At 32.7% G+C, this 18,767-nt stretch overlaps 2 protein-coding genes across 2 annotated transcripts; one reads left to right on the forward strand and one right to left on the reverse strand.

Annotated features, from left to right (window-relative positions):
- The first annotated feature begins 1,911 nt into the window (after positions 1 to 1,911).
- LOC146887933 (uncharacterized) lies at positions 1,912 to 2,568 on the forward strand. Its single transcript, XM_085670469.1, has one exon. It carries the CDS (start codon positions 1,912 to 1,914, stop codon positions 2,566 to 2,568), a length of 657 nt encoding a protein of 218 aa, XP_085526595.1.
- Positions 2,569 to 7,873: 5,305 nt separating this feature from the next.
- On the reverse strand, positions 7,874 to 18,058 carry LOC114178865 (zeaxanthin epoxidase, chloroplastic). Its single transcript, XM_028064989.2, has 16 exons — positions 17,299 to 18,058; positions 16,073 to 16,235; positions 15,827 to 15,901; positions 15,503 to 15,603; positions 15,307 to 15,422; positions 11,416 to 11,627; positions 10,599 to 10,690; positions 10,277 to 10,391; positions 10,092 to 10,195; positions 9,792 to 9,837; positions 9,595 to 9,659; positions 9,407 to 9,493; positions 9,113 to 9,167; positions 8,930 to 9,018; positions 8,755 to 8,839; positions 7,874 to 8,251 (listed from the first exon to the last, which is right to left on the reverse strand). The coding sequence occupies exons 1-16, from the start codon at positions 17,814 to 17,816 to the stop codon at positions 8,171 to 8,173; spliced, it is 2,004 nt and encodes a 667-aa protein (XP_027920790.1). The 5' UTR covers positions 17,817 to 18,058; the 3' UTR covers positions 7,874 to 8,170.
- Positions 18,059 to 18,767: the final 709 nt, after the last annotated feature.

Genomic DNA, 18,767 nt, shown 5'->3' on the forward strand with positions numbered 1-18,767 from the left:
TGTTAACACCCTAACAACCATTTTTAGCTGTGTCCTATGTGGCATCACTTATTACTTTTGCATTACGAAAATATTTCGGATATATAAATATAAGGGCCAAGTAACAACACAGATCCATATGCACTGTTTACTTGAGAGGGAAATCATTATATCAGATACAACAATATTAGAACATCTCAAAATTATAAACAGATATAATAGAAATAGGAAGCGAAATGAAATAATGATAAAAAAAAGGACAGATATAATTAGTGATGCACCGAAAAGTTTAAAAAGTGAGATCAAAAAATAAATATGAACACATATTTATATTTATTATACAATAAATAAAAAGTGGTGTACAATGATAGTCTCTCACCGATGCTTTAAAATTGAGACAATAGTTTAAAATGGAGAGAGGGAAAAGAAGAGACAGCTAGCATACAACTTTTTTTTTCTAAATTTAGGTAAACCAAATGGGTTGGACTGGATTAGTAATTTAAGTTTATTTGAAGTACATATATTTGACTCCAATATAGTTTAACAGTATTGTCGGAGGAAATTATAAGTGGAGCATGAATTTTAACACCATAAAATTTGGTGGTGATTTGATTTGATGATAAGGGTAGTGGTACTTGAAGTGGGAATTAATGGTAGAATTAACCATGCCTTCTATTTGAGAGACATAGGGTCTTTAAGTCGATTGTTGATAAGTAATGATTAGAAAGGATTTACCATTCATGCATGTTTCTTGGGATGAAGAAACAAATGACATTAATAAAAAAGTGATTTTCTGGCTAATCTTGGATCACAATGTGCCATTATCATTGCCTGCTTAGCTTTTATTTCCCCCTGCCAAACAAATGCATGATTGCTTATGGGCCATAAACACCTTCTGGTTACACCCAAATCAATTTAAATTAAACCTCTCAAAAAGTTCAACTAATTAATTAATCAAAGCATATATTAATTACACCGCATGGTAGCTTTTGCAGTGTCACTTTGGTAGACAAACCTTCCCTGTTCAGTTTGTGTTGTATTTTTAGGTTTGAGAAATGGTTTTGAGGGTAAAGAGGAGGAATCGGAAAGTGAGAACACTAGAAGAAAAGCTTGGGATGGAATGAACTCAGATTTGATGATTTCGTTCTAACCTGAAATGTTTTGGGGTGGGGAACACTTTAATTGAACAAACATTTGATCTAAGTTTTCTCGTGCATGAAACTAATTGAAAGTGCATGATTGACCAATGGTTTCTTTGGAGGGTCACTTAAGTCAAATAAAAAAGAAAAAAAAAAAATCATCCTTGGCTGAGGTTAACTCGAAAGGACAAATAAGTGGAGAACATCCTTAGTTGAGGTTTGTCGAGGAAGGAGTTTGTGTAAAATAAACGCATAAGTTGTATAGTTATAAGCAAACAATAGTCTTTATATTGATGAAATGAGTGGGTAATGGGAGCCTCGTTTAAATCTTATCGATTAAAAAAACTATTTTTTTAAGACTTCAAATGTGCACTGACTCTAATAAAACATCAAATAAGTTGTGTTTCATGTTCTTGGCACCACTCACCATTTTTGAGTGTCTCTTTTACTCTGAAGGGACCTTTCTAGTTAGTTCCTAACATAACTTCACATATTTTAATTTTTCTCTTTAACTTAAAAAAAGTAGTTGTGTTGTGAACACAAAGTTTGCAACAAAGTGTTGACTGGAAAAGAAGTGGTAAAGTGGAAAATGAAGAAAAATAGGAAACCGAAAAATTGAATGCGGGCCCCATTTGCTGGTGCTATAAATAATCAATCATTTTAGCTTCACACCAAAGTCGCGAAACTCCGCAGAAAGGGAGTCCCTGCAACTGCAACTGCAACCTCCATCTCTGACCTCATCCTTTTCTATTTATATAACTCCCAAACCCAATCCAAATCGCATCACACTACAATGGTCGACGTGGATCGCAGACCCACCGGTTCCAACCCGGCTCACCTAGCCGGTCTCAGACGCCTCTCGGCTCGAGCCGCTTCCGTTTCCGCTCCAACTGTTCGTAACGGCCTTCTCTCATTCTCCGCTCTCTCCGAGAAAGTCATAACTCATCTCCGCAACTCGGGCCACGCCGAGTTCGCTCGCTCTGACTCACACTCCGACCCGGTTCTCAAAAAGCAGAGATCCGTTGTAGAGAAACACTCCGCCTCCAAATGCCCCATCCCCACTTTCTCCAGACGCAGTCTCGATGCCTCCGTCGACCGCCGTCGGAGAGCCTCGCCGGAGTGGCTGGAGGGGTACGTGGGACTCATGGGATCCGTGCTGAGGGAAGGAGGGTGGAGCGAATCGGATATATCGGAAATGGTTTCCGGGTCCGGTTCGGATTTGGGTTCGGTTTTGATCGATAATGAAGGGGTAATGGATGAGCTGGTTTCGAAGGCGGAAAGGTTTTCGGACTCGTTGAGGAAATCCGGGTGGAGCCCCGAAGAGGTTTCGGATGCTTTGGGTTTGGGATTCGATTTGCAACCGGAGAAGGGGCGGAGACCGCCTAAGAAGGTGTCCCCTCAACTGGTGGAAAGAATAGGGAAACTGGTGGAGTCGGTTTCCCGGTCATGACACTTGGATATGGAATTAATTGCATTTGTATTTGGTTTCACGATTTACTTGGAACGTGGAAATCGCGTTGTAACATGAAACGGAGCGAACACAATAAATAGTTCTGAATTACAGATGTGTATTTGTACAATCGTAATGCTCTGTATACCTGTATATATAATAATAAAATCATGATAAACAATCACCACTAAAAATACTACATTCGTGTGTTTTTCTTCTCTTAAATTAAATATTATTGCTTCAGTGTATATATAAATAGAAGAATATTTTGAGTTAAAAGTAGTAGTGTTCTATTTTTTTATACGAGTGTTTTTATAATCTATTTTTACGATGTTTTCCTTCAAGTAATTTGCTATAATATTAGAGTAGTCATTTTATTGTATCGAAAGTTTTTCATTTTTATTTTAAGAAAATATGTCCCTTTCTAGAACCATAATACAAAGAAATTGTCATCATTAAAATATTCCTACTTGAGAAGGAGGTATTCCAATGTAACAAGACTCACAATTGAAAGGGAAGTGTTGAGACTTACACTTGAAAAAAAGATTATTATGAATTTAAAATGAATTGTTAAAAATGAGTAAGATAATTAATATATAAATACAAATATCAATAAACTTATTCCATTAAAATTTTAGAGTGAGTAAAAAGTTTTATGTCGGATTAAAATGAACAAAATAATCAATATAAATAAAAAAAATCCATAAACATAAACTTTTGTATAAATGTTGTATGTTTTTTTAGTTCTCTAAAAAGTGGAAAATAATGGTCTATCTAATCTATCTATGATTCATTTTATTAAAGTGTATGTTATAAGTTGGAATAATTTGACATGAATAATGTATATGAAGTCTGATTTTGTTAGTTTATAAGTCTATCAGTGGAGAAGGATAGAGAAAAAAAGAAGAGAGGAAGCACGTGATTGGGGTGGTTGTTGGGGAATAAGAAGTGAAGTTGAAGTGCAATTTTTTGTGGTTTGGACTGTTGTCCTGTTTTGCAAACAATTGTGGGAACACAACATATTAAGACTTAATTTAAGTAGGTGCTCGTGTGATGGGGCGTGAGATTAATGCAGGGATAAGGTGCATAGGATTTGGTTTCTACCTCTCAATTTCAAATAACTTCTATCTAATTATTTTTTATCTGCCATTTTAATTTTGACATGCTACATTATATCACATATTAAATAATGCCTACACGCCATTATTTAAACAAAAAACAGTGTAGAGAAATCTATCATGTTATTCAAATATGATGCTGTTCTTTTAACCAGTATGTATTAAACCAAAAACTGCATTAAGAAACTCTAGTTATCCCAAAATCTAAACCAAGTAATCACTCCATAACTGTAATGAAAATGGAAAAGAGCAAAGCCTAAAGGATAAGCATAACTTAACATTTCCAAATCACGCTTAGGAACAAAACAACCATTACCTTTGGAAAATGCAAATAATTCGGAAGTGTTTGAAAACTTCTTGGTCAAAATCACGATTACCGTGCTTGGGACATGTGACATGTGACACGTTTGCAACGCGTGAATTTCCTGTCAAGAGTCTATTCTAATCACGTTCATGATAAGAAGATGATCACTTTTGGACTTTAATTATTATAGTAAAAAATAACAACTAAATTTAACCATATTATTTAAGAAGCTTATAGTATGTATTAAAAAAGTGAGTTATTTACTCTAAACAAATGTAAGTCGTAATATATAAAAAGTCTGGTAAGATGTTAAAAGTTGTACCAACAAAATTTTCTTATATATTAAGGGATAAAATATTCATAACGCTGATTTTACTATAGTTTTTACATCTCTATTATGAACATTAAATTTAATTTAACCTTACAAGATCGATTTATAAAGATAAGATTTGCATCCATTTATATACATTATAAATTGGTCTTATATTTAATTATTATGAGATTTTCAACACACTCTCTTATTTCGAGGCATATACATCTTATGTGTGATATATAAATTAATATGTGGTTCAATAATGAGTAAAATAATAAACCTAACAAAATAACAAATTTTGCAACTATAGACGGAAATTCATATGACTTTAATATCATGTTTAAAAGGGGACTTTAAATTTAAATTAATTTATAAAACTTAACTTATAAAATGAAGTTTATACTCATTTAAATATTATAAATTTATTTTATTTCTTATCGATGTGGAACTTCTATCAGACAATTTTTTTTTTTTATCAGCAATTTTATGAGACAAATAAAAGGTTGTTAAAGGAAGGTTCTGGTAAAGTATGGAAGTTAAGGGCAACAGGAGTTTAGCGATTTTGAATGGGTTGTGTCTGGGAGCCAGCAGGCACAGCACGAGAATGAAACACCCAGTGAAGGTACCCATAGGGTCCAGTGGTGAAAAGTGTTATGAGTGAGGTGTTGGTGATGAAGATGAAGGATGGGAATGAAGGTATGTGAAAGGTTTGTGTCATGTATGTCTGGTGTAGAGGATCATGGTGGTCACCACTTTATGCAAACTCAGACAATTTCAGTTTGGTTGAGTGGAATCCAGTGGTTGAGACTGTGACCATATCATCTTCATATTAAGCTCAGATTCTTCACTCTTTAACAACATATTCTGCCTTACCATATATGGATTAATTGCATTCATGTGAATTACTTTCTTTGCTTATGATTAATGTTAGCAACAATTAATTATTTCTCCTGCAGGAATAGCAAGTTATTTCATATTATTTTCCTTATAATCACCAAGGTTTACATCATCCTTTGTAAAGCTTAATTTTCAATTATTTAGTTTATATACTTGATTTTTTAAAATCATATTTATCATAGCACCATTTATGTTTGTAGACTTTTATCTAAAAGAATAAATTTGACGAATGCTGTTTAAGATAATAACCCTAATGAAAGAAGGGTATGTCTTGATATTTTCAAAATATATTAAAAAAAGTTAATATATTTTAAAACGTCAAAATTAATATATTTTGAAATTTTGAAAGTAAAATATACAAATAATACTAAAAATTTAATAGAAAATCTAATTCATCTTGTAACGAGAACACAAAAGAATCATCCTCCAACAAACCTCCTTGGAGCCATTGAGTTATCACATTTGATTATAATACACTACTAAAAATTTTCATATTACATGAGATTTTTCTTGTGAATTTGTTAAAAAAATTTGTAAGAAAAGACTTTTTTCTACTATTTTTTCTAAGAATCTTAATTGACAAGTAATTCTTTCGTGGGTAATTATTTCTTACAAAATTATAAAATTCGTAAGTATTTCCTATAAAATTTGTTATGAAAAATGTTTTATACAAAATATTTTACAAAACAATTGGCAGCAATTTCTTATAAATTTTTTTCATAACAAAATTTATAAATATTTTCTAAAAAAAAGTTCAAAACAAAAAAACAAAATTGAGAGGTAATATGAATTTTTTTACTAGTGATATGCTATGATGTACCGATACTTCAACTTGGGTCACGTATCCGTATCTGACACGTATCGTGTCCAATACTTTAGCATACTTTAACGGTTCTCATCAATGAAGTATCTAATTTATAAAATAGTAGTATACTACAATAAAATCTTTGAATAGTAACCAATTTTAGTGACAAAATAATTAATCACTATATAGTGACCAAATTAACAACTAAAATAGTTCCAAAAAATTATAATCGGTCTCTAAATTAGTAATTAAAATAGTTTTAATGGTGAATTGGTTTTTAAATTGCTCATTAACATTAGCTACAAGATTTTGACTACCAAAATAATTGGTCTCTAATTGAAAAATTTGGATTCACACTTTAACAATCGTATATTTATTATGTTTCTAAAAATTATTGTACACCTCTTCATTATTCATATATGACGTATCGATCACATATCATAATACACGTATATCTGTGCATCATTCACATGTGATATGCATATGAGTGCTATATTTATATTAACGTTAAATTTTACATCACTTCATCAGTTCGTGTAGTTTAATCAGTAACCAATTGGTTCGAATGGTGACCCAACATATCGACCGAGTCGATGTCCAATTCAATTTTGAAAGCACGAATTAAAAGAGAATTATTTAGGTTAATTACATGATTTCATATGAAATTTCATAAAATATTATTGTTGGAAACAAAAAGTTAAATATCGTATTAAATAACGCATTCTTAATAATTTTCTGGTGAAAACATTAGAGAATTTTATGATTTCATTTATTTTTTCTTTCATTTTTATTTTCTATTATCCCTTTAATTTACAAATTGTTATTTGTTTCCAATCCATATATTTTTTCAAATATTTGAAAAAAAAAAACGGAGAAAATAACTTATTTTTTGTTTCCTTGACTTCGCATATATTTAAAAATAAAAATAAGTCGAAGATAATGTGACACTATTATAAGTTACAAATGAAAACAAGAAATAAAATAGGAGTAAAAATCCAAAAGCCGAAACTAAGGCTTGGTAGGGGCAATATTTGAGTTTCATATCGCAAGAAAAATGCTAGGCAAGAATCTGTAAAGAATCTTGACAAATGAGAAAATTACAATGAAGCACAATATAGAGAAAAATATCAAAAGGGAAGAACATGAATATGTAACATCATTGGAACATTGTTCTTTTAATTCGAGGTCTACTGCTAGCATAAGAAAAAGCCTACCCGTTTAAGGAACATGATCATATTATTTGATAGAACAACAATGGTTGGAAAGAGAAAAATAAAATGAATAAATTGTTATACTACTTATGAGGCTACCATCATCAAGATAAAATATTGGACCATGAACACAATGACAAGAGGTACAATGTCAATTCTCAAACATTGATTTGGGATTGATTTGGAATATAACTACATTTATTTCTCAAACATTGTATGAAAAAGTTACCAATAGAAATTTGTTCAACAAATTTCTAGTTGTCCTTATGGTCTAAACGAAAGGACTAGTAGTCCCATGTCTCATCACAATAAATATAGGGGTTTTTAATTTATCTATTGTGTCAACTAATACAATCTCACTTAGTGAAGAATAAAGATTAAGACTTAAGTAGGGTTAATCCATAAGTCATGACCATTTTATAAACTCAAAATTTCAATTATTTAAGTATTAACCTAGTCTGGACTAAAAAAATTCAAATCAATCCTGACTAGATATTTATGCTAGCATAAATAAAACACATTTATCTTGATCTCATTCTTTGTCAAAATATTTTCAACTTAACCTCGACTAGATTATTTCAAACTAGGTCTTTGTCAAAATATTTTTAATTTGCTATTCTTATACTAACAAGCATATAGTTTCATTCTGTAAATCAATTAAAAGTGAAAAAAATTCTCAGCTTAGCATTGCTTACTCCATTCAACATTAATGTGGTGCAAGTTTCAGTCATTTTACAAATCTATCTAACTAACAAATGTTATTACACAAAAAGTTTTTTAGTGGGGTAACGAATTTATAACCAACAATCCCTCTTAAAGGTCCATATAAACATTAAGATAACTGGATCGTTGTTTAATATCCCACCCTAAAGTAACGCAGATAGTGCTCTACAAATGTAAATTTGCTTTGTATAACTTTTCCATTACTTACAAACTGCAACTGAACAGAACCACTCACGCTTCCTGCAACGTTAGAGGCCTTTCATTCTCTGAGATTCTTGGAACAGATCTTGTCACCTTAACACGAAATGAAACCTGCACAAAACTTGGATTCTCAGACATCATAACTAATGCACCATTCAAAATAAAATTGCACATTTTCAGGCATGTATAGTTGATAATATGCATTAATTGGAGATTGTATGTTATTGTCAGTGAATTAACAGAAACATTTTTCTCAGAAAAATGAGAAGGGAAATGTGGAATGTCACTTGAATAACTTTTGTGCACTCATCTTAAATAAAAGTAACTGCTGAAATTTGGGGATTGATTAAAAAATCAAATAAATTAATAGTTTTGTTTTAAACCTTTAAGTGTGAGATGCAGTGTGAACAAGTAACCCTACTCAATGCGAGATTGAACCATCCAACTATTAATGTGCAATTCTAATAGGCTGTGAATGAAGCTAGTCATCAGTAAAAACTAGGAGTTTTTCTGATATAATGATTAGTGGTATCTCATACACCTAATATAGGGTCTAGAAGGTACAGATGTGTAATATGAAAACTACAACAGCTTTTTAGAACCTCTAATCTCACCTTCTCAGAACCAAACTGAATAGCCTCAGATGGGCGAATGCGAGCAGGATAATTAGGGGGTACCCGGTACTGCTTTCCTTCATTGCTGAAAACATAATCAGAATGATGTCAAGTAGATTTGTCAAGAATTTAAAATTTCAAGTAAAACAAATTATTTTTCATTTCTTTTACTTACTCAATGATCCAGGTGCCATGTTCACTCCGTAAATCAATCAAGAAGAAGGCACCATCCTTATAGTTAATTCGAGCATGCCTTGGAGAAACCTTAAAAAGAAAAAAGTGTTGATTATGTTAGATGATGCCGAGGAGCATCAAGTGTGGAACCGTGTTTGATTCAGGTTATGATAAATTGTGCTACCTGAGGAGAAGGTATTGTAACTGAAGTGCCAGGATGATCTTCCGCTGGTGCACTCCTGCAATTACAAAAACATAAACGAAAATAGGTTGAAATTAGTTTTTTTTTTTTAAAAAAAATTAGCAATGGAAACTGCACAGAAATAATTGGTGACCAGAAATTAAGATCACCGTTCAGGTTTCAAAGGGTACATCTAAAATCAGTTCTAAATTAAATTTATGTAAATTGCATGTAAAATCTAGGAACTGTTATATCATTGCATTGTAACTTTGTAAGTAAGTGCATCAATAGGTATACCCGATTATAAAGGGTTTCATCTCATTTCGACTTAAAACTATAGGCTTTGAAAGACTTGTTCCATCTCCATGCGGTATTAAAATCCACCTAATTGAAACAACAATGATGGACCAAAAGTTATGTCATCTACATTTGTCGTTAGAAAGATGTAAGGGATGACACTAATACGTATTTAGTAGAAGACATACTCTCCATTAATAGCACGCTCAAGGGCTTCATCGTCTTCAAACCATTGGCGTAACTGATCATTAGCCTTCATAAATAATCAAATAGCTATTAAACTCCAGATCACAAAAAATCCAATAGATGTGAACATATAAATTACCAGATATACATTATCTTCTCAGCAACAAAGTACAAAAGTAACTCTATTTGAGCAACGTACTTTGTCTGAGAGCCTGCAACTTAGTGGTCTACCCTCAAGTTTGGAGCTGTAAAAGAAGCATCATTTTTCACTTTGTAAGCAACGAAACTGCATAACTTTACATATGATCATAAATAATATTTCTGTCTTATTGGCCATAATTAAATACTGAACATTGTTTTCAATATACTCAGTTTCTTGAAACTTCTCATCATGTATCCATTGGCACAGATTTATAACTGCATGTTGAATGAGAAGACAAGTGTATGAAAAATAAATCAAGTCTACCACCAACAAAGAAAAATGGGCTCTAAACATTACCTATTGCCACCTAAGACCCAGCTCAACATAGAAGGCATCATGATGTCAACGAAAAACCTTCCTCCAACTCTTCCAGGATGTGGTATGCGAAACTTGGTCAAAAACTGCAGAGTAAAGGAAGCAACAATGAAGTGTCAACTTCACTGTACTTTTCATTCTCTTATTGATAAAATTTGAGTTCTTACTTCTAAAGGGCCAAGACCAACACCCAGATATGCCTTGTAAGTTGAAGCCATGAGAGCGGCCATTCTAGCCATTCCATGAATGATGGCAACTCGTAGTTTTCTTTCTCTCTCGTAGCTGGAAGTATTAATGGAAAATAGAGAAAAGAGATGGGCACCAATCACCAAAGAGATTTATCACCAAATTTACTAATTAGTAAATGATGAAACATTAACTATTGAATCACGGCTAAATGAGAAACTGTCGTTCTGTTAAAATTAAGTTGTTAATTAATTAATTAATATCATCATTAGTTTTTACATATACGCAAGAATGGTGTCTTACCTCCTTAGGGAAGAATCAATGTCAATTGGACTCCCTGATTTAACACTTTGTTCCCATGCATTGTCCAACTCCAATGCAAGTTGATAACTGTCCTGAAATGATAAAACAAGCTGGTTAGAAAGGGTTTCTGCCTCACTTTTCAAGTGTTTCTTTTAGCACCAGTCCCCTTTGGAGGCTCATAGGGAAGTTGAGATGGTTTGACATTGTAGATCTCCATCTCCTCTTTAAGTATAAAATATTTTAAATTTATGCATGTTTCTGTGAATAGTGTATATCTATCATCAGAGGCATGGCAATAAAATTCTTTATTTGAAACCCTCGCCAACGAAAAGTGAATTTTTTTAGTACAAATTTGGATAAGTAAACAGCGCAGTAAACAAACCAATGAAAAAGACTAGGAGGGTATAATAGTCATAGTAGAAAATAATCTTTCATTACTTTGTTGAAAAATTTAATTCTGACTAAATCATGGATGAAATTTATGACAAGAAATAACACTATGCTCACTTCTAAGAGGTAGGGCATTTAAACTAAGAATTTTCATTTATTTTGTACAATCCCCCATCCTCTAGTCAATTCCTCCATCAATACCTAGTGTGAATAAGTAGGAAATTTCTGAAACTAATCTAGAACCCATGATAATTTCATATTTCATTTGAGAGAGGATGAATAGACAAAGGCCTGTCTAGATACAAAGAGCATTTGAAAGTTCGTTGATGGAAATATAGAGTTTTTTTCAGTACAGAAACTCTCAAAAGTTATTATAACTTGTATTCATACAAACTTAAAATACCAGACAAAAAGAATAAATACATACCTCAATAGCCATGCACCCTCCTTGGCCCATGTTTGGCTGCATGGCATGGACGGAATCCCCAAGCAAAGTCACACGACCCTTTCCCCATGTCAATGTCGGTATCCTGTCATATATGTCTCTTCTTAGAATTGCATCTTCTTCTGTGGCAAGTATCAGATCTACAGCATTATCACACCAACCCTCAAATATCTTAAGCAGCCTTTCCTTTTTTCCTGCCATAAAGAAAAAAGACGATTTAACATACTTTCCTCTTAGAAAAGAACGAAAATAAAGACACACTTCTATTTTTATTTTTTCAAGGTCATCCTTTATCTGCCTCAGTGCATTTCCAGTGGTAAATTTTTGTCATAGAACCCAGTCAATTTGATTAGCTGTCATCGTCATGATTCAAGTCTGGTATAAATATTACATTCTGTTCCATTTCTAGAAAGATTAATGAAGATTCAGTAATAGAAGAAAATGAGTGAGACATAACGGATGAGAGTAGCATTTTTGGTCCATCTTTGTATTTGAACAAAAAAACAATCGCCAGGTAATCTCAAATAAATATCATGTTACCAACTATTATGCATGGGCATAAATCGGATACGATTGCTCTTAAAATATCTAAGATATGATATGTGGAAGACACACGTATAGTTGTGTATAAAATTTATTAACATACATATATCATTGTAACTCCACAAATTCAAATTAAGAGCACAATTTTGAACATTACCAAAGACAAAATAGAAACTATTAATTGTAGTCATCATAAAACACAGCCTACTGCCTACAAACAAGAATAAAATCAATCTCATTTTTCCTAAAGGGGACACCCTTCATGTCTGGTCAACAAAGAGACTATGCTAATTAGAAGGGAAATAAGAGAAAATGACGTGTGTTAAAGTGTTAATAATGGAGAAGATTTAATCAGAGTAAACATGAAATCAGTTCTAATGGATCACAGATGAAATAAAATATTGTGAGGAATTTGGATTTCTGCTTTAAAAAATAAACCCAACACATCCTTATAAAATCATCAATGAGCTGTAAGAAGTATTTACTTCCATTCAAGGAGGCCATCTCACAGGTCCACTAATGTTTGTGTGTATGAGCAATAATTTTTCTTTTGCTCTCCAAGTAGCTACAAATAGAAAATGCAACTAGTTCTATTTTCCACATTGACATGCATCACATACATTAATATTTTTAGTAACTTTAGACATATTCTCAACAATTTTACTTTAGATCATTTGTTTTAGAGTGAAATAATTTGAGTGACCAAGTCTCTTGTGCCATAGATGTAGTCATCTTCCTTACTTGCATCAACAAACTTCCAAATGGATTAAATATTTTGCACTTAATTTCTTAAAAAACTAAAGAATTAGTTATTCTCCATCAATTGTTCCACACTCAACAGACTCTGACTCAGTTAAGGAGCAAATAGAACATCTGAAATATATTTTGTGCCTAAGAGAGTCTCATTAAACACTTCTACTGTCCCTTCCAATAACCATGTCTTCTCCATTACTTACAGTGACTTTGGACATGTATGTCCTGTCTAGCTCTTTGAAGATGCTATTGTGAGTCATGTGTTTAATTATCTACTGCCCATCAACCAAACTTCTTTGCTACTAGCTGAGTAAAAATTTGCAATAAAGAGAGTTGCTCCGCTGTTTGGTGATTATGTTGAAAACCTGAGTAGTTTGTCCTTACTGGTTTTGTTTGTTTTACAGGATTTCTCCCGTTGCCCAAGCTATTTTTACAAGCTTTGCAGCTTGCACAAGGTTTGAACCAAGAAAATTTTTCAGTATGGTTTTTCTATGTAGTAGGATCAAGAAGGAAATTTCATCCAACCTTTACTCTTAATATTGTGTTCTTTAGGCTTCTTCCCTTATTTCATCACCAACAAGTTTTTTCCATTATTGGATTTTACCTCTGCTTTGTGCTACAAGGGCACCTTCCATACTTTCTTCTATCCTGAGAAATCATTTGTACTCAATGGCTTGCAAAGCATACACCAATTTTGTCACAAATATCTTGGAAAATCCTTGTTCTCTTTTAGAGAGGAGATTTTTTATTCAAACATCTCAGAAGGCATACTATGACTTTTACCACCACACGTTGATCACCTAGTTCTTCACCAAGTAACGAATAACATGTAACCACCTTTAAAAAGTTGTTAGTGAACTCTTTGATAGACTATTTGTCCATCATTCTAACAACTCCAGACTCCTTTTCAGATTTAGAGTCTTCATTCTCTTGGTTTCATCACTTCTGTGAAATTCCTGATTCAATCAATCCCAGAGCATCCTTGAGAGTTTCCAGTGTAATGATCTTGATGAAAATATCATTATGTGAAGCTACTTGTATGATGACAAGTTTTTTTTTCCTTTGCCATTTCTTCATTGTGCCTTTTGACCTGTACTACCATTTTTCACTATATTCAATAAACTTTGAGCTCTCAAGTATGTCCTCATCCTTACAATCCACAGATAATAGTTCTCACCAGAAAAATGGGTGGTGAAGACAACGAACTGTTGGAGGCCATCTTTGTTTTGGAGCTTTTTTGTATAAGGTTTTTTCTCTCCAACTCTTTCGCTTGTCTCCTCTCTTGTTTTTCTCTCCCAAGCAACATCTAAGCTCTTCATACAATGTTAAAGTGTTAACAATGGAGGGGATTAAATTAGAGTAAATGCATAATATATTTTAATGATGCAACGATGAGATACGAATGGAGAAGAAAAGTTTTGTATATTATCAGAAGAGGATACTTCATAGTTACAAAAAATTCAACTACTATAAGAATGAGTGTGTTTGCTTCCATGTATGGATTTGAAGGAGAGTGAATGGATGGAGTTGAGAGTCGTACTTCTCAGTCAATAAAAAGGTAACAATTACAAGTGTTCTTCTTGAACATGTAATGTGTTGGAGAATGAAAAAGTAGAAACTAAGGAGTAAATTATACATCTTGTCAGCAATCATATTTTAGTATTTCAAATTTAACAAATTATTATAATTAAAATGTATAATGTAAATATCCCTAAATCACATGATCTAATTATATCCAGATAATAGGGATCTCATTATATCCCTCAATCATAGGAATTTGATTACATTTAGGTGTTGTTATTATATTTCCAAAATTAATTGTCCAATATTATATATATATATATATATATATATATATGATGTAGAAATAAAATTATTCTATTCTACCATAATATTTGAGAGACTCCTCCAAGGTTGTCACAAACAAACTATTTTAATTAAATAAACAAAAACAAGAATGATGAAGAAGCATATACAAAGATTAACGAGGAAAGAGCCAACAGACGATAAGCCCAACAAATGATAACTTCAACAGATGAAGAAATATTCTTAAATTCTAATCGGGTGGCACATTTTAAAATTGTGATTTGAGGTAGTTAGTAACCACAATGAATACTATTTTGATACTTAATTAATGAAGCACCCAAGAGTATCAATACCCGATACATATCCAATAGCAAATCATGAAACAAATGCAAGTATTGATGTTTCAAAGGTGTGAAGAATGCTTTCTCTGCATTGTTTTTTCCTTTTTTGCTAATGCTTCCTCTGTCATGTATAACGCCGCTAATTGTTTACTATTTTTAGAAACTAGTGGAAACATATTTAATAATCAATGGTCCTCAGCACAGAAATAATCTTAGCTCAAAATGTCAAACAAATAATCAAGTTGCCATTACCATGGCAATTGAAAATTCTTTCTAGGTTTAATTGATTCAAAGGCAGCATCGCTTATCTAAAAGCCAGTAGAAACAATTTAAAAAGTATGTCTATAAGTAGGCAACATAGAAAGTTTAACGCTTGTGAAGACTGTGTTTCTAACATGTGTCAAATCTCAAACACATAGAGAATGCATACCGTTGGGGCCATCAACACCACCAGGAGGTTCTTTGTGGAATGCATACCATTGCATCTTTCCAGCACCAACATCTGAAGATACAAAGTATTGTTTGTGTCCCAAGAATACCCGGTATCTTCCAGAAAAAAAAGGTTCAAGTAAGCTTCTCAACTCATTATAAATACATATACAATATATGAATAGTGGTCAACATACCCAACAGTTTCAATGTCAGCAGGCACAAAATCTGCAATGCCAGTGTAACAAGTGTAGCCAGAGTAAACAGCTTCTTTGTGCCCAAATAATTGCTTCCTCACCTATACAAAAAATCTACAATTAGATTAAATGCAGAATTTACAGTGAAAATCTTACTTAAATAATGACTGAAAGAATTCACTACTTCACAATTAAAGAACAAGGCTAACACACATATGAGCTCCACTGTACTTCTCATGTTTAAGCATGACTTTCATTTACTTTCATGTGGGAAAAATTATTTGCTAAAGAATAAGATCATAATCAGAGAAGAATTAATAAGACCTTCGACCATATACCATCCGCTCCAACCAATATATCTCCTTCATATTTCTGACCATTCTCAAGTTCTACTGTTACCTGAAATCGTGGAAATGCTGGATGAGAAAGTAGTACATGTCAATCAATTGATGTTTAATCATATTAGTCAGCCAATGCATATTCAATAAGAAAGAAATAAGAGCTCAATAAAATGCATGTCATAATAGATAACAGCATGAGGAGAATCTTTAACAAGCTCTCTTTAATTACCTTGTTTCCATCATCCACAAAATTAACAACATTACTAGCATTCATAATGATATCTTCCCCAACTGCGCGGGCAAGGATCTCTTGTAAAACCATTCGACTAATAACCCTTGTGACTGGAAGCCCACGTTCCACAGCTGGAGTGAATGTATCAAACTTGACGTACCTGATGACGAACTATATATCAATTCATAGCAATAAATGCTATATAATTTATTTAAGAAAATTGTAAAAAGATTTTTTTCTTCTGAATTTGATATTAAGGAGCAAGAACCCTTTTCATGTTGTCTGTGGAAGAAAGGTAAATTTACATTAGCATAACTACCCTTTTCATGTTTGCTAGAATAGAAGTGATTATATGATTAATTATCTTATTAAGTCACTGAGCTTCCCAACTTTAAAATGAAGAATTTACTCACTAAGTGTAATCAATCTCATTAACAAACAGGATGTTAATACACTTATTAACTAGGAGCACCGACACAAACACTGTAAAATATCTGAATTTGCCTTCCAGTTGAGTTTACTGCTACTGTTGTTACATTTCAGAGTTCTTTTAGTGTACTTCCTGCAACGGTCATGGTATTAAAGTATGCCCAATCAAAGTTCTCAATTGATATTAATACACTTCTTTTCCCTCAGCCGTGATTTTTTTTTTCTAGATTAGTTTTCCTAATAAAGTCTTTAATGAGGAAATATTTAATAAATAAGGATGTACCTTTTCTTGCCTTCACTGGGGTTTTATTCCAGAGAGTTTTAAAATTTTAACAGAACACACTCTTAGGCAGTGAACATGCAAGGGGAGTGTTCAAAATATCCTTATCTTGTATATGTATCATCATCTGTTAGATTCTAATTGGTGCTTTCTGATAAGGATATGACTTAATTTGTTTCCTTTAATAAGGATATGACAGAAGATTGTTAGCAACATAATGATAATATCAACTTTCAAACGATCATGTCTATCAAATGTGGCAAATAGGTTTTCAACCACCATCTATCCTAATGTTGCCAAGAATGAATACCGTTGCCTCACAGTTCAAACTAATTAATTGGTTTCTGAGAGTCCAGCTTCAGCACCTTAAATGCCTAGCATTTCCCATTCAACATTCATTAAGGTTAAATCAGTATGAGCATCCCTGTTGCATGCCTAAATATAGAAAAGAAGAAAAACGAGGACACTTAAATCACTGATTCAATTGAAATATGAACTTAACCTTTTCACTCACCAAGAACCAGAAACCCCATCTACAAGTCCATTGATTCTATCACCGGTGATGCAACCAACTCTCATAACTTCCTCTGCAACCTCTGAATCTATAGCTTCCAAAGCAGCCAAAGCATTGCTCTGAATCTGAATTGGACCCCTATACTGTCCCTCCCCTCTTATAGCACTCAGGTCCTTCTCAAACACCACCACATCAAACCCCTTTTTCTTCGCAGCCAACGCAAAGACCAACCCTCCAATCCCTCCACCAGCAACAAGTACCCGAAGCTGCTTCTTTGAAGCGGCCCCACTTCCACCTTGTGACGAGGGTGAAACACTTGGTGGAGCCTCTACCACCGCACCTTTCACAAGCATCACTTTCCTCCTCTGCTTCCTGGTTCTGCATCCCAGGGGACAGTTATAGCCAACAAGAAGTGAAGCATCCAATGGAAGTTCTTTATTCAAGGGAACTGAAAAGTGGGTTCTTGAGAAAGCAGTTGTTGAAGGGTTAAGAGAATTGTAACACAAAGTAGAAGCCATGGTTGTTGGTGCGTGTGTGAATGTGTGCCTTGTGTGGCTCAACTCAAAACTCAAAAACTAGGTTGCATTAATCAGGTGAAGTTATATTTATACGATTACAGGTTGAAGTTTTGACAATGAATCGAAATAACAAAATCTAATGACGAATAAACAAGGACAACAGAATCAGTGGTTTAAAGTTAATGGTTAGAAAAATCAGGAGAATGAGGATGATGAAACTAGACGTAAGGTTCGTAATTTGTAATTAACGTGTGAGAAATGAGATCAGTGGTTGCTAGTGTTGGGTGACAGTGACAGACAAATTTTGGTACCTTAATTGTGGTCATGGATGGGAGTGGTGTGTATGTTGTAAGCTCGCCCACGTAGGAAAATCTGAAGCAGGATTCAAACCCATAGAGTAATCAAAATATCCATTTTTATTGGCTTCTGCTACTTTGCTTTGTGGATAAGGACGTCTATCCATTCGCTTAGCTTTTGAAAAAGAAAAATAAAAATTCGTTATAATTTCTTTTGTTACGCTTTCTCACAAGTGATGATCAAATTTTAACACAAAAATTATAAATCATAATTTAAGCGCTTTTTTTATTCAATCTATTTATTTATTTTCTCAATTAGAGATATTTAATATTTTCTTTTCCAATAGATTTATTTTCCAAATTATTCTTAATAATAGTGATATTATTATTATCATTCTTAATTACTTATCCATTTCATTTTAAAATAATCATTTCACCACGATTCAAATTATCTATTATGAATCTAAAATGTAACTTACATATTTAAAACATTTATATTATGAATTTTAAATATAATACAGTGAATCTCTCTCTTGGTGTTCACTTTTATTGTTTTTTAATTTTATTCGGTTTTTCAAATTTAACTGTATTTTTAAAAAAAATTACTTACAAAATAAATAAAAACTATTTATAATCAAATTATTAAAGTTATTTT

Source organism: Vigna unguiculata, chromosome 3 (genome assembly GCF_037176805.1).
Source record: "Vigna unguiculata cultivar grain cowpea cultivar isolate G323 ecotype 2 chromosome 3, ASM3717680v1, whole genome shotgun sequence".
NCBI classification, from domain to species: Eukaryota; Viridiplantae; Streptophyta; class Magnoliopsida; order Fabales; family Fabaceae; genus Vigna; species Vigna unguiculata.

What these genes read in the sequence shown, in the direction of transcription:
- LOC114178865 (XM_028064989.2), bottom strand. Translation starts at nt 17,816, where the DNA reads ATGGCTTCTACTTTGTGTTACAATTCTCTTAACCCTTCAACAACTGCT. An exon ending in ATTGATTCTTCCCTAAGGAG is followed by an intron (nt 10,392 to 10,598) that starts GTAAGACACCAT and finishes TAATACTTCCAG; the next exon opens with CTACGAGAGAGAAAGAAAAC. An exon ending in CATGGCACCTGGATCATTGA is followed by an intron (nt 8,840 to 8,929) that starts GTAAGTAAAAGA and finishes TTATGTTTTCAG; the next exon opens with CAATGAAGGAAAGCAGTACC.
- LOC146887933 (XM_085670469.1), top strand. Translation starts at nt 1,912, where the DNA reads ATGGTCGACGTGGATCGCAGACCCACCGGTTCCAACCCGGCTCACCTA.